Consider the following 16863-nt stretch of genomic DNA (forward strand, 5'->3'; position numbering starts at 1 on the left):
TATTAAATCAACACAATCTGTCCCGTTTAATTTCACAATGTTTTCATAACGTATTTCCTTTGACTGCATGTTTATTTATAAATAATTAGTATACAGTAATTATCTCTGCCAGGCCATGGCCACCTGGGATACGGAGATCATGTTTTTGCCCGCCTTGTCCACAATGTCTGCAAAGTCCATTGTCTGCATTATTTCAGAACACATACCGACAATTTAACCTTGTTGGTTAGGTATGTATTTAGGACACTAGTCCACTCAAAAATTGAGTTCACGATATTTCCATGAAAGTATGTATTGTCTTTATAGTCTGTAGTTGAACTACATTCAAAATGTAGCACCTGGAGCCAATTAACTGCTATGGCTTTAAACAGACAACATCAAAGTGCTCGACTTAAACCTCACTTAAAGTCTCTCTCTTGTAGCAAAAAACGAAAGTAAGTAAAAATGAATTGGACAGCCAACTTAGTGCTGCACCGTTCTTCACGGTCGATTCATTGTGCAGCAGCAGTATTTATTGGACACATACATCAAATGTATAAATTGACTGCTACAATAACCTTAAACCATTTTGGTTTTTTTTCTTTTTTTTTGGAAAATAATTTGGGGACCCCCTAAAATAATTTGGCGACCCCCCGAGGGGTCGCGACCCACGGGTTGAGAACCCCTGTCCTATTGGACACCGGGCAGCTCCTCTACTGTCTGCTCTCTGGCTCAGTATCCTATTGGACACCGGGCAGCTCCTCTACTGTCTGCTCTCTGGCTCAGTATCCTATTGGACACCGGGCAGCTCCTCTACTGTCTGCTCTCTGGCTCAGTATCCTATTGGACACCGGGCAGCTCCTCTACTGTCTGCTCTCTGGCTCAGTATCCTATTGGACACCGGGCAGCTCCTCTACTGTCCTCTCTCTGGCTCAGTATCCTATTGGACACCGGGCAGCTCTACTGAGAGCCAGAGAGCAGACGGCTCAGTATCCGTCGTCATATTCGTTCTGAGCTTGCTGTCGCGCCAGCATAGCCTGTATGAGAGCACTGGACCCCCCCGAGGAGGAGGCGCTCATGGGAGCCGGGTTCTGTGGCGGAGAGGGCACCCTGAAAACACCACGATCCTGGCTCTGTGGCGCAGCAGAGGGCACCCTGAAAACACCACGATCCTGGCTCTGTGGCGGAGAGGGCACCCTGAAAACACCACGATCCTGGTTCTGTGGCGGAGAGGGCACCCTGAAAACACCCTCCTCCTCCTCGTGTTGTGCTCTCCGCCTGGCCTGCATGGCCTGCATCACAGCACTGTCTGTGGACGAATCCGTCGTCCTGCTGTGATAACCACCGCCCTCCGCTCTGTGTCTGGCGGCTTCCATCGCCATGAGCACCGATGACGAGGCGCTGCCGCCGGGGTGGGCGGAGCGGGTGTTATCGCCGGGACGTTCTGAGAAAGCGGGCGTGGTCCTGTAGTGATCCTCCTCCTCCTGCCCCGTCGTCTCGACCCGTTGCCTGGCCTGCAGAGCCAGCGCGACGGCGGTGGAGGAGGAGGAGGACGGCCGTTGTTGCTCTGAAGGGAGGCGTGTCCTGTGAACGGCTCCGTCATATTCGTCGTCGTCGTTGTCGGCGCCCTGACGGGCGAGCATAGCCATGGCCAGGGCGCCGGAGGTGGTGGAGATGTAGGAGGGAACGCCACCGGGAGCGACGCTGCTCCCTCTCTCCTCGTCCGGTTGCTGAGCGGCGATCAGAGCCTGGAGCGTGACGTTGGAGTTGGACCGACCCACCGAGGAGCGGTCGTCACCCGAGCGCCGCTTGGTGTGCTGTTGGGAAGTAGAGAAAATATGAAGATTCGAATACAAAACGACTCGCCAACCTGCCCCGGGCGTCAACATTTTAATATCCAAAGTAACTAGTAACTAAAAGTTTTCAAATAATTGTAGTGAAGTAAAAGTACAAATCTTGGCTCTGAGATGTAGTGGAGTAGAAGTAAAAGTACTGGAAGTTGGAAATACTCAAGTAAAGTACAAATCCCTCAAAATTTTACTTAGGTACAGTACTTAAGTAAAGGTACTTAGTTACTTTCTGATACTTGTGCACATCTGACTCACCTTCTTGAGATTCTTCAGTTTGTTCTTCTTCTTGGGTTGATGTTTCTGGAGGTCCTGCAGCCTCTCCAACAAGAAGGACTTGTCCTTCCCCTCCTGGTGACAGGAAGAAACCACAGAGGAAGACATTCATGAACGACTTGTCCTTCCCCTCCTGGTGACAGGAAGAAACCACAGAGGAAGACATTAATGAACGACTTGTCCTTCCCCTCCTGGTGACAGGAAGAAACCACAGAGGAAGACATTCATGAACGACTTGTCCTTCCCCTCCTGGTGACAGGAAGAAACCACAGAGGAAGACATTCATGAACGACTTGTCCTTCCCCTCCTGGTGACAGGAAGAAACCACAGAGGAAGACATTCATGAACGACTTGTCCTTCCCCTCCTGGTGACAGAAAGAAACCACAGAGGAAGACATTCATGAACGACTTGTCCTTCCCCTCCTGGTGACAGGAAGAAACCACAGAGGAAGACATTCATGAAAGAAATATAAACAAGATAAGTGTGTGTTCTTTAGGCTGCAAGATATGTCGAAAATGTACCTTCATCGAGGTATCATCATGCCAGGTATACATTACATAACAGCAATTAATTATATCGGATATCGATATCGGCCAAAATGTTGTCATCGGCACATCCCTTTACATTACTTATCGCGAGAGATCGGCATATCCCACCGCGTGAGTGGAGATCGCAGTTGAGCACATGGTGCTCGATCCTCTCAACTGTGTGTGAGTGGTGACTGCCAGCAGCAGTGTTAAAGTCTATTAGTGCAGTCGGTGATGAGGTAGAGAGTCCGCAATTTAGCTGATAATGAGTTAATAATTAACCGCACAGACAGGGGGAAACGAAGGTTAATGGTACAGAATGAAGTATTAGTACATATCTGTACTCATGATTTGAACTACATGTACTCTAACTGTCTTGGAAGAGCCACCATCGACTAATCTAATATACGGCAACCTTCCCCGTGTTTCTTCACTGGTCCGATCCAGAAGAACACAGTTTGCCGGCCACTGCTACAGAGCTGACAATGAGGTTATATCTTCCCTTTTTCTCTGGAGTCCTGCCTCAGAGCAGACCAGATGTAGAAAACTGTCGTTCCCTTATGTCACCGCTAGGGACACGGGCATCAGTAAGCAGGAACTGGGGATGGCAATGAAGCACCGGCGTAATATTGTGAAATCCACAATCTCGACCGTGGTCGAACAATGATGATGCTAACTATCTACATGTACTCACATGAACTCAGGGGTGGACTGGCCACAGGACGTACCGGGCATATTCCCGGGCCGGTATATCATAACTTGAGGGGCCGCTCAAGTTATGATAATGCTAAAAACAGGCAGGCACGCCAATAGGCGGCAGGCCACCGGGAAAGGTCCCGGTGGACCCGCGGACCAGTCCGGGCCTGCTGCCATTCTGCCATCATGATAATGTCACTGTACCTGTATATCAGTGAGTGACAAATAAACCCTCTTCTATCTTGAATCCTTTTGCCAGCATCATTCTTGTGAGAGCAACAAAGGGTTGTGTAGCCTAGTTGTCTGTTGGTTTGTATCATTTATGTTGTTCTGTAAAAGTGGTGGTATTAGGGCTTGTGTGTTTGTGTGTGCCTCGACGGAGCGGGCGGTAGAGTTTCTGCTATCTGCACGCTGGTTGCGGTGGGCCGGTCTGGGACAAATTGTCCCAGTCCAGCCCTGAACTATATGTATTCACATTAAGTACATGTACTCACAGGAACTCCATGTACTGTCTATATACTCACATTAACTATCTGCTGTTTGAGCAGAGCGATGAGAAGCTTCCTTCCCTGGGTGAGCTGCCAGAAGATATACATGATCACTCTAAGAGAGAGAGAGAAGATAGAGAGACACTAGATATACATGATGACTCTGAGAGAGAGAGAGGAGATAGAGAGACACTAGATATACATGATGACTCTGAGAGAGAGAGAATATATATATATAGAGAGAGAGAGAGAGAGAGAGAGAGAGAGAGAGAGGAGAGAGAGAGAAGATAGAGAGACAGTAGATATACATGATGACTCAGAGAGAGAGAGAGATGGGAGAAAGAACGTCCATGTTAGACCAGGACAATGGCACACAGCCACATGTACACACACGCGCACACACACACAACCACACGTACATACACACACACACACACACACACACACACACACACACACACACACACACACACAACTACACACTATGGCAGATATACAGCTGACACGCACGCACAACCACACAGTTTTGATATCAATAATCTCCGTCTTTTTCACAATTAGTAGCGTCCTGAGCGCTACTAATTGATAGGGCAGAGAACTCCGTCCTGAGCGCTGGGCGTTACTAATTGATAGGGCAGAGAACTCCGTCCTGAGCGCTGGGCGTTACTAATTGATAGGGCAGAGAACTCCGTCCTGAGCGCTGGGCGTTACTAATTGATAGGGCGGAGAACTCCGTCCTGAGCGCTGGGCGTTACTAATTGACAGGGCAGAGAACTCCGTCCTGAGCGCTGGGCGTTACTAATTGACAGGGCAGAGAACTCCGTCCTGAGCGCTGGGCGTTACTAATTGATAGGGCAGAGAACTCCGTCCTGAGCGCTGGGCGTTACTAATTGATAGGGCGGAGAACTCCGTCCTGAGCGCTGGGCGTTACTAATTGATAGGGCGGAGAACTCCGTCCTGAGCGCTGGGCGTTACTAATTGATAGGGCGGAGAACTCCGTCCTGAGCGCTGGGCGTTACTAATTGATAGGGCAGAGAACTCCGTCCTGAGCGCTGGGCGTTACTAATTGATAGGGCGGAGAACTCCGTCCTGAGCGCTGGGCGTTACTAATTGATGGGGCAGAGAACTCCGTCCTGAGCGCTGGGCGTTACTAATTGATAGGGCGGAGAACTCCGTCCTGAGCGCTGGGCGTTACTAATTGATAGGGCAGAGAACTCCGTCCTGAGCGCTGGGCGTTACTAATTGACAGGGCGGAGAACTCCGTCCTGAGCGCTGGGCGTTACTAATTGATAGGGCAGAGAACTCCGTCCTGAGCGCTGGGCGTTACTAATTGATAGGGCGGAGAACTCCGTCCTGAGCGCTGGGCGTTACTAATTGATAGGGCAGAGAACTCCGTCCTGAGCGCTGGGCGTTACTAATTGATAGGGCGGAGAACTCCGTCCTGAGCGCTGGGCGTTACTAATTGATAGGGCAGAGAACTCCGTCCTGAGCGCTGGGCGTTACTAATTGACAGGGCGGAGAACTCCGTCCTGAGCGCTCAGGGTGTTAACAGCTATACTCACATGACGATGAGCGTGAGCAGGAAGTAGAAGATCTCGCTGCGGACCACGTTGTAATAGATCCAGATGGGCCAATGGGAGCTGGGTCCCTCCAGCTCCAACATCCACACGTTGACGGCCCCGATGGTGCTGTTGAGGCCCCGGAACGGACCGCACTGCTCCGATGGAGTCAGGCTAGAGGAGGAGGAGCAGTGTTGTTTTTGGGCAGCACATTCAGTCATAGTCTCTTGAATAGTTTTAATTTCATTTTTTAGTCACATTTTATAGTCACCTGTGACTGTTTTAGTGTTTAGTTTTAGTCGACTGAATATCATAAGACTTTAGTCGACTAAATCTACAGGTGATTTAGTCGACTAAAATGTGTTTTGGCGGGCCTTGATGCCGTCGTAATGACTGATTTTACACTTGCTGAAAATACCGATCTGCTATTTTCAGCATGAAACCAAGTGTAAAATGACTTATACTGGATCTCTTGTCCACTAGTCCCTTCCTAACATTTTAGTTTAGTTTTTATTTGTTGACGAAATTGTCAATATATTTAGTCTCAGTCATCATAGCTTAGTTTTCATGTAGTTTCCATGTAGTTTACATCAGTGAAAAAGGGTAGTCGACGAACATTTTTCGTTTTAGTTTTAGTCGACGAAAACAGCACTGATTCCTATGCCAGATTTTCCAATACGTTTCCCCAGGCTTTCACTTTTGAGCCGAATGCGAAACGAAAATAAAAGCCTGCGTATACCAAGGCAGTGATGTGTTCAATGTAATGAGTCCCATGATGCAGGGATGGTCTTTTAGATTTAGAGTCCCAGGGACATTTTATGAGTCCCACTTCAACAACGTTAGGAGTCATATTTTGCCATTTTTACAAATTGCCGCATTTAACTCCCATTTCATTTTTGGTTATAATGTGGTTATATTCATGTAGAAAACAGAAGAAGAAATTATTATTATAACTAAAGCTATAGCAAAATAAACTAGAATAAAAAACAGTACAGTAGTACAGTAGTGCATCCCATGGATGCAGAGGTCGTTTTATTGCGTCCCTTAACTATAAACTGTGTTTTGGGATGCAACATGTACCCTATTTTCATCTCTGCAAGGCTATAGGAACCAGCAGTAATGTGGTTCCTATAGGCTATAGGAACCAGCAGTAATGTGGTTCCTATAGGCTATAGGAACCAGCAGTAATGTGGTTCCTATAGGCTATAGGAACCAGCAGTAATGTGGTTCCTATAGGCTATAGGAACCAGCAGTAATGTGGTTCCTATAGGCTATAGGAACCAGCAGTAATGTGGTTCCTATAGGCTATAGGAACCAGCAGTAATGTGGTTCCTATAGGCTATAGGAACCAGCAGTAATGTGGACGTCCTCCATACCTCCAGACAGTGTAATCTCTGCAAGGCTATAGGAACCAGCAGTAATGTGGACGTCCTCCATACCTCCAGACAGTGTAGGCTATAGGAACCAGCAGTAATGTGGTTCCTATAGGCTATAGGAACCAGCAGTAATGTGGACGTCCTCCATACCTCCAGACAGTGTAATCTCTGCAAGGCTATAGGAACCAGCAGTAATGTGGACGTCCTCCATACCTCCAGACAGTGTAGGCTATAGGAACCAGCAGTAATGTGGTTCCTATAGGCTATAGGAACCAGCAGTAATGTGGTTCCTATAGGCTATAGGAACCAGCAGTAATGTGGACGTCCTCCATACCTCCAGACAGTGTAGGCTATAGGAACCAGCAGTAATGTGGACGTCCTCCATACCTCCAGACAGTGTAGGCTATAGGAACCAGCAGTAATGTGGACGTCCTCCATACCTCCAGACAGTGTATAGGCTATAGGAACCAGCAGTAATGTGGTTCCTATAGGCTATAGGAACCAGCAGTAATGTGGTTCCTATAGGCTATAGGAACCAGCAGTAATGTGGACGTCCTCCATACCTCCAGACAGTGTAGGCCACCACAGACAGAGCTCCCACAAAGGAGGGGAGGAAGAGGAGGCCGATGAAGATGGTCTGCATCTGAGCTGCCCGGTTCGATCGCCGTGGCGGTTGGCAGTTCTGGATCAGGCTGACCTGGTGGTGAACGCACGCACGCACGCACACACGCACACACGCACACACACAGCAAACACACACACACACACACATACAGGCATTCGTGAATTGTGTTATTTAGCCAAACGCCCTAATTATTAGACATCCCAAAATACAAACACAGCAAACTCTCCCCATCCCAGACTCCACCCATACATACAAAAGAGACAAGCCAAACAAAACAAAACAAAACAACATTCACATGACCCGTTCCCTCTCTGATACACTGTAGCGGTCTCCATTGGTTATTCTTGCTGTAGCTTATATATTATGTCATTTTAAAGTTCACAAAACCCCCACTTTAGTTAAACACAACATTAATTTAATTTTGTTTTGGGAAACAGCAGTTTGAATAACGGCCTCTGAGGCCATTGAATCTTCATGAAATATTCAGTAGGCCAATTTACTCCTGGGTCAAATTACTATTTTCTAATGAAATCGATTACTTTCCTCGGACGTCTTTTGATCTCATCATGTGACAAATAGGGTTGCCTGAAAAAGTCTTAAACCTTAAGCCTTAAGCCTTTTCCTCTAACCAAATGTATACAAGCCTTCAATATAACGAAAGGATTTTTAATGAATAATTGACCCAGGTCTGCAACAGAGTAATATGAGCCTAGGAGGCTGTGTAGAGGCCCTGGTATCCATCCATGGCATTGTAGTTGACTTTAGCTTTATGTCTTCATTTATGACTATGGCTTTATGTCTTTATTCATGGAGGTTCAGCTTACAGCCAAATTAACTCCCTGACTGTTTTCGTTGACTGAAACTATGACAAAAAATGTTCGTCGACTACCTTTTTTCACTGATGAAAACTACATGGAAACTAAATGAAAACTAAGCTATGATGACTAAAACTAAGACTAAATATACTGACAATTTCATCAACAAATAAAAACTAGACTAAAATGTATAGGAAGGGACTAGTGGACAAGAGATCCAGAATAAGTCATTTTACACTTGGTTGCATGCTGAAAATAGCAGATCTACAAGCGCTGTGAGCTTGTAGATCTGCTATTTTCAGCAAGTGTAAAATCAGTCATTTCGACGGCATCAAAGCCCGTCAAAATACATCTTAGTCGACTAAATCAACTGTAGATTTAGTCGACTAAAATCTTACGATACTTAGTTAACCCAACACCGCTGAAGTGCCCTTGAGCAAGGCACTGAACCCCCAACTGCTCCCCCTGGCGCTGCTTAGTGTGTGCAGGGCGTTGCTGAAAATGAGCACCTGTGCTCAGCTACTTCCCTGGGTAAATAAAGAATAAAAAAACTAAAAAAAAACTAGACTAAACACTAAAACATTCCAGGTGACTAAAATGTGACTAAAACTAAATGAAGACTATGACTAAAAGTCAAATTGATATGTCCTGCCAACAACACTGATGTAGACTACCCTATAGCCTACCTATTCAGAGCATGTCTTTATAGCACATATAGAACACAAATAGGCCAACATTCATTAGATAGACCAGTTTTCAACCAGTGCTTTTCATATCTAGGTCCATTATTTATTTGAGCCACGGAACCACCATTTTCAACAGGCAAACGTTGATCAAAATAACATTCTACATTATCTAATTGTGTAGACTTCTTGTAAATTACGTAATGCAGATGTTTAACAATCTTGAGAGCGTAAAATGAACTCTACGCTCTCAAGAGTTAAAGATCTGTAAGGGTCCATTTGGTTAGCAACTCTCCATCATTTAGCTGCGTGCGGACCAGCTGGAACCCCCTCCAGGACCAGGTGGTTTAAAACCCACTGTACTGGTTTAAGGCGAGACAAGGTAGGCGAATAGGGGAAAAAAAGTTAACTAATAGCTATCACAATGAAACTTCTCCAGTTGATTACTTATATTAAAACTAAGACTTTTTGTATTACAAGTTTTCTGAAATGATATGTTTAAATATGCAAATTAGGCATTATATGCGCTAATTTGCATACATTTCGGGACGATAAATCTGAAGATCGGATAAAGCCAGGTTCAAAATGATTGTTTCATTTTGTTGACATATTAGAGACAAAGAAAATTACAGAAGGGATTTTAGATATCTCTAATTATCACTCCACAAATCAGAAAATAGTGTCAACAGGCATAAAAAACCCAATTTTCGGCATGTTATGGTATAAAATGTGATGTAAATCAGGCTGTGAATGATATATCAACAAACCCATCTGTAAATATCTGCAGAATATAGTTAGGAATAAGACTGGAAAGTTTGGTGTACGTGAGTGCAACTGAAGTGGAGATGCTTTGTCCCAGGTATGAGGAAAACACATTTTGAGTAAACGGCCTTGTATTGTATTGTAAAATTCCAAAACGTTTTATTTGAATTGAGACAAAATATCTCATCCAAACCTTGGCAACAACATATAATGCCATATATCATTGGAAAGGTCTGGACCTCGAGCTGACTGTGGTTTGATCCAAATATGGTCACTTCCTTTGTACCAACAACCAATCATGAAAATTGAGAGGGTGGATTTTCACCCAGCAAAACGAGCTGTCATTGGCTAAAATAAACTACTAAAATAAACATCTAAATCTGTGTTTTGAATGTTTATTTTGCTTTAGTTTGAAAGAAAACATGTTTGGGAAGAAAAAAAAAAAGAGAAAAAAAAAAGAAGAAAAATCATGATTTCACCTATAGTCTCGCCTTAAATGGTTAAACACAGACTCTGCAGTCACACTGAGTTAAATTAACACCCCTTGTGATCTTCTAGTTACCTTCTTCAGGTAAAAAAGGATGAAGAATTTGAGAATCTGCATCACAGGCAACAGAGGAGCGAAGTAGATTCCAATCCTGTACAGGGGAAATAAGCAGTGGTGGAAAAAGTACTCAATTGTTTTACTTAAGTAAAAGTGTAAATACTGCAATGTAGATGTACTCCTTTACAAATAAAAGTCCTGTATTAAAAAATTACTAAATGTAAAAGTAGAAAAATATGGGCTTCAAAATGTACTTAAAGTACTAAAAGTAAAAGTACTGTCCCATTTCACAAGTTCAAATGTGTTCAAACTATTTTGAAAATAACCGAGCTTGTACATCTGCTATTTTCAAATGGACGAAATGTATATAGGGTTGAAGTGGTTAATGTATGTTTGGAAATACTCAAATAAAGTACAAATACATCAAAATTGTACTTAAGTACAGTACTTAAGTAAAAGTACTTAGTTACTTTACACCACTGGAAATAAGTTCCATCATATACTAGCCATGAGTAAAATGATGTCCTATTACTGACAGCTCTGGGTACGAGCTACTGTTGTTCAACTAGACATTATGTTGTTGTTTTCTTACCAGGCCAGAGTCTGTGCGTAGATGAGGTCGAGGACGTTCCTCGCTACGTCAAACTCTGGAACACCAAGACTTGGTAGGCATCTGGTTCCGATCACACTGCACAGGGAAAAAGGCATTGATCCAAGTTCACAGGAACTCAGGTATTTGCAGGTATGACTGAGTGGCACACATTTTCTTCTAAGACTATATAACAGTAGTTTTCATTTTTCAACCAGTGGTCCTTGAGAGGGTTCCAGGTGGCCCCTAGCCCTGGTCCAGGGCGTCAGCGAGTTTTTGTTTATATTCCCCGAAAATAAACAAAACGACGTAACTACTCACCGAAACAAAGCCTGCTAGACCTTAAAGGTATATTCAGTGATTTCACTTAATTCAAATATCACTTATTTTTTCTTATTTTTTGGATAATCCTCCCTACTATAAAGTGTGCTGACCATATAAGGAGTTCCTCCCTGTCCCCAGTTAACCCCTGGGGTCAAAAACCCCTAGTTTCGGTTTGGGCTTTGGGTGGCAAAGCCTTCATCCAATCATCATCGAGTGGGGCGGGCCTTGGTGCACGTGCTGTTGGTCTGTTGTACTTCCCCCACTGTAGAGCGTGTGCATGTGCACATCTTGTTACCGGGTGGACCGGGGTTTTTTTCCAAATCACCCAAATCACTGAATGCTCCTTTAATGTAACAGTCTATTCTCAAAGCTGGGAGGCGTCTCAGGTCCCCAGCTTCTCTCTAAGCTGGGAAGCGTCTCAGGTCCCCAGCTTCTCTCTAAGCTGGGAAGCGTCTCAGGTCCCCAGCTTCTCTCTAAGATGGGAGGCGTCTCAGGTCCCCAGCTTCTCTCTAAAAGCTGGGAAGCGTCTCAGGTCCCCAGCTTCTCTCTAAGCTGGGAAGCGTCTCAGGTCCCCAGCTTCTCTCTAAGCTGGGAAGCGTCTCAGGTCCCCAGCTACTCTCTAAGCTGGGAAGCGTCTCAGTTCCCCAGCTTCTCTCTAAAATGCACTATTTTTGTCATGAAATAAAATGCACCCAAGTGGATCGGCGCAGTCACAACCCGGAAATGCCATAGTAGAAGAAGTTACTCTGTCCGGTACACGGCTTTATTAAAATGGCACAAAGTGCATTTTAGAGAGAAGCTGGGGACCTGAGACGCTTCCCAGCTTCGAGAATAGACTTTCACCTTAAGGTCTAGCAGGCTTTGTTTCGGTGAGTAGTTACGTCGTTTTGTTTATTTTCGGGGAATTCCAAAGCCTCGCACGGCAGTGGGAACATTGCTACAGAGCAGTGGATGGGTACAGTGAGAGACTCGCTGACGCCCTGGACCAGGGCTAGGTGGTCCCCAGCTAATGGACCAGGGCTAGGTGGTCCCCAGCTAATGGACCAGGGCTAGGTGGTCCCCAGCTAATGGACCAGGGCTAGGTGGTCCCCAGCTGGACCATTATATATGTTTAAAGGTATATTCAGTGATTTGACTTAATTAAAATATCACTTATTTTTTTCTGGATAATCCTCCCTACTATAGAGTGTGTTGACCATATAAGGAGTTCCTCCATGTCCCCAGTGAGCCCCTGGGGTCAAAAAACCCTAGTTTCAGTTTTGGTGGCGGGTGGCAAAGCCTTCATCCAATCAGGATGAGAGGGGCCTGTTTTGGGTCTGCGAGGCTAAATGTCATCAAAATGGTGGTCCGTGGCTCAAATGCAGAATAAATAATAGAACATATACCACTGCTATATAAGACATTATCGTAAAACAAATTGTGATACAAACTTTGTCACGCTTTGTTTGCGTAGAATCACGATAAAGGACATCTCATTAACCCATTCTGGACGGGAACCCGTTTTGGTGTTTTAACTAAGCATTATTTAGCTATTGAAAAATAGCAGATCTACAAGCTCATAGCTACGAGCTTGTAGGTCTGCTATTTTTGAAAAACTTTAATTCGACGTTGGGCCTAAATGGGTTAAACTAATAAACTTACATCATAAAAACTTACTTGCTGAGAAACTCTCCAAAGAATGATCCCAGCATGAGAAACAGGAAGTCGACGATGACGAGTCGGTACAGAGCCTGACCAACCACAGACTCCCAGCACTGCAGGGAACGCCACAGAGTGTCAATCACACATAATGACCAACCACAGACTCCCAACACTGCAGGGAACGCCACAGAGTGTCAATCACACATAATGACCAACCACAGACTCCCAACACTGCAGGGAACGCCACAGAGTGTCAATCACACATAATGACCAACCACAGACTCCCAACACTGCAGGGAACGCCACAGAGTGTCAATCACACATAATACCACAGACTCCCAGCACTGCAGGGAACGCCACAGAGTGTCAATCACACATAATGACCAACCACAGACTCCCAACACTGCAGGGAACGCCACAGAGTGTCAATCACACATAATGACCAACCACAGACTCCCAGCACTGCAGGGAACGCCACAGAGTGTCAATCACACATAATGACCAACCACAGACTCCCAGCACTGCAGGGAACGCCAGAGTGTCAATCACACATAATACCAAATGAAAGAAACAACGGTATGTTTAGGTGAGAAAGTGTCATGTTTTAACTTTAAAATAGTAATAATAAAACATACCGCAAACTTGTGTGGAACTTCATGCATCCAATAATAGCAAAGAATCCCCAGAATGGACATCTTCAGGATGACGTTTCTGGAAAACGGGAGATAAAGTGATATGTTTTAATGCCTCTCATTTCTGAGGGAACAAAACAAGACAAAGCTCTTGTGTTGTATTCATTAGAGATGCTCCGATACCTTTTTTTTCTGACCGAGTACTTCATATTCAAGTACTTCAGTTTGAGTACTCGCCGATACAGAGTACCGAGTACCTTTTCTCCAATTTCATTTAATTGTTACACTTAATTGTTGCACTTGTAATGATACTGTAATGGTCAATTACAGTTTACTTAAAAAAAGAAGAAGTAAAAAAAAAAAAAAATGTATAGCCTATAGATAATTCTAAATGATAAAATAATTACAGTAATGTGTATGCGGGCGTATGCCTGTTAATATATTGTGCATAGCCATACTCACTTAGAATTTGATGCATTTTGTGTTGTCATATATTTATCAATAGGCTACACAGTACTTTCTAAAGAAACTCATTTGCCGACATTGACCAGGGCATGTGTGCGTATACAGCAATGAATTTAATGTTTTGGTGTGGGGTCAGAGTATCGGGACCTTTTCCGATACCGAGTACGAGTACCTAGGTAGGGTATCGGTACAACTCTTTTTTTTAATGTTTTATCCCACAATTTTGTAACCCATTTTTTCACCCAGTGTCAATTATCTAATGTAATCCTGGGCTCTACACTTCCTCTGCCAACCTGAGGGGGCAGCGGACTCACCTCATGCTATTGCATGAGGAGTCCAAGCTGCTTCTTTACACCTGACAGGGGAGAGTTTCCCCGGCCAGGACGTAGCGCGTGGAAGGAACACGTTATTCCGACCAGTTCCTTTCCCCTCCATCAGGCGCCCCGGCTGGCCAGGGGGAGGTAGTTTAGAGACCAGGATTACGGCATGTTTTTGTGAGGGTACCTACCCTAGGCCCTAGGGGACACAGGGAGAACATGCAAACTCCACACAGAAAGGCCCTTTCGCCCTTTCGCCATGGGCACTGAGAGAGAGAGAGAGGAGTGTGTGTGTGTACGTGTGTGCGTGTGTGCGTCAATTTAACAAAGGTGCAGACGATCAGAGATCAGCAGAGAGTGATCAACGTTTGCGCTACTCTATGAATTGAAGTGGACTCGGTCCCAGACTTTTTTTTCTCCCCCTGGAAATAAAAACGTCTGGGTTTCCGAGGCTAATAATTGATTGCAATTGATTGTTTTCTGTTTCTCACAGGTGCTGATTGTTGAAGAATGTATGCTCACACACTGATAACAGCATATACAGTGTCCTGACCTGACGATGAGGGCGTAGATCTGCGTGCGTTGGTTGGAGTAGAGACTGACCTGACGATGAGGGCGTAGATCTGCGTGCGTTGGGTGGAGTAGAGACTGACCTGACGATGAGGGCGTAGATCTGCGTGCGTTGGTTGGAGTATTGACTGACCTGACGATGAGGGCGTAGATCTGCGTGCGTTGGTTGGAGTAGAGACTGACCTGACGATGAGGGCGTAGATCTGCGTGCGTTGGTTGGAGTATTGACTGACCTGACGATGAGGGCGTAGATCTGCGTGCGTTGGGTGGAGTAGAGACTGACCTGACGATGAGGGTGTAGATCTGCGTGCGTTGGTTGGAGTATTGACTGACCTGACGATGAGGGCGTAGATCTGCGTGCGTTGGGTGGAGTAGTGACTGACCTGACGATGAGGGCGTAGATCTGCGTGCGTTGGTTGGAGTAGAGACTGACCTGACGATGAGGGCGTAGATCTGCGTGCGTTGGTTGGAGTAGTGCTCCACCTTGTTGAGGAGGGAGTAGAAGAGAGGGACGACCAGGTTGATGAGAGACACCACGAAGGGAACCAGGAGAGTCTCTGCCTCTTGAAGCAGAGTCCAGTTGGTCACGTCGGTAGTCTTCTGTATAACGATAAGAGACATGGAGGTCATACACAGTCTCTGCCTCTTGAAGCATGCAGAGACCAAGTTGGTCACGTCTGTAGTCTTCTGTATAAACATAAGAGACACATGGAGGTCATACACAGTCTCTGGTAGTCTGCTGTATGAAGAGAGACATGGAGGTCATACACAGTCTCTGCCTCTTGAAGCAGAGTCCAGTTGGTCACATCTGTAGTCTTCTGTATAAACATAAGAGACACATGGAGGTCATACACAGTCTCTGGTAGTCTGCTGTATGAAGAGAGACATGGAGGTCATACACAGTCTCTGGTAGTCTGCTGTATGAAGAGAGACATGGAGGTCATACACAGTCTCTGGTAGTCTGCTGTATGAAGAGAGACATGGAGGTCATACACAGTCTCTGGTAGTCTGCTGTATGAAGAGAGACATGGAGGTCATACACAGTCTCTGGTAGTCTGCTGTATGAAGAGAGACATGGAGGTCATACACAGTCTCTGGTAGTCTGCTGTATGAAGAGAGACATGGAGGTCATACACAGTCTCTGGTAGTCTGCTGTATGAAGAGAGACATGGAGGTCATACACAGTCTCTGGTAGTCTGCTGTATGAAGAGAGACATGGAGGTCATACACAGTCTCTGGTAGTCTGCTGTATGAAGAGAGACATGGAGGTCATACACAGTCTCTGGTAGTCTGCTGTATGAAGAGAGACATGGAGGTCATACACAGTCTCTGGTAGTCTGCTGTATGAAGAGAGACATGGAGGTCATACACAGTCTCTGGTAGTCTGCTGTATGAAGAGAGACATGGAGGTCATACACAGTCTCTGGTAGTCTGCTGTATGAAGAGAGACATGGAGGTCATACACAGTCTCTGGTAGTCTGCTGTATGAAGAGAGACATGGAGGTCATACACAGTCTCTGGTAGTCTGCTGTATGAAGAGAGACATGGAGGTCATACACAGTCTCTGGTAGTCTGCTGTATGAAGAGAGACATGGAGGTCATACACAGTCTCTGGTAGTCTGCTGTATGAAGAGAGACATGGAGGTCATACACAGTCTCTGGTAGTCTGCTGTATGAAGAGAGACATGGAGGTCATACACAGTCTCTGGTAGTCTGCTGTATGAAGAGAGACATGGAGGTCATACACAGTCTCTGGTAGTCTGCTGTATGAAGAGAGACATGGAGGTCATACACAGTCTCTGGTAGTCTGCTGTATGAAGAGAGATATGGAGGTCATACACAGTCTCTGGTAGTCTGCTGTATGAAGAGAGATATGGAGGTCATACACAGTCTCTGGTAGTCTGCTGTATGAAGAGAGACATGGAGGTCATACACAGTCTCTGGTAGTCTGCTGTATGAAGAGAGACATGGAGGTCATACACAGTCTCTGGTAGTCTGCTGTATGAAGAGAGACATGGAGGTCATACACAGTCTCTGGTAGTCTGCTGTATGAAGAGAGACATGGAGGTCATACACAGTCTCTGGTAGTCTGCTGTATGAAGAGAGACATGGAGGTCATACACAGTCTCTGGTAGTCTGCTGTATGA

General features: G+C 45.4%; 1 protein-coding gene across 1 annotated transcript in view; it reads right to left on the reverse strand.

The window, feature by feature from the left end:
- Positions 1-965: 965 nt before the first annotated feature.
- tmc5 (transmembrane channel like 5) overlaps positions 966-16863 on the reverse strand; it is a gene marked incomplete at both ends in the record, with an annotated part of 48818 nt that continues 32920 nt past the window's right edge. Inside the window, 10 exons of the mRNA XM_079499460.1 lie at positions 966-1796; positions 2085-2177; positions 3851-3929; positions 5377-5547; positions 7313-7446; positions 10197-10272; positions 10771-10866; positions 12748-12845; positions 13368-13443; positions 15150-15316. Coding sequence (XP_079355586.1) covers positions 966-1796; positions 2085-2177; positions 3851-3929; positions 5377-5547; positions 7313-7446; positions 10197-10272; positions 10771-10866; positions 12748-12845; positions 13368-13443; positions 15150-15316 — 1821 coding nt within the window. The remainder of the gene's footprint in view (positions 1797-2084; positions 2178-3850; positions 3930-5376; positions 5548-7312; positions 7447-10196; positions 10273-10770; positions 10867-12747; positions 12846-13367; positions 13444-15149; positions 15317-16863) is intronic.

This window comes from Electrona antarctica (genome assembly GCF_951216825.1).
Source record: "Electrona antarctica genome assembly, chromosome: 4".
In the NCBI taxonomy this organism is placed as follows: Eukaryota; Metazoa; Chordata; class Actinopteri; order Myctophiformes; family Myctophidae; genus Electrona; species Electrona antarctica.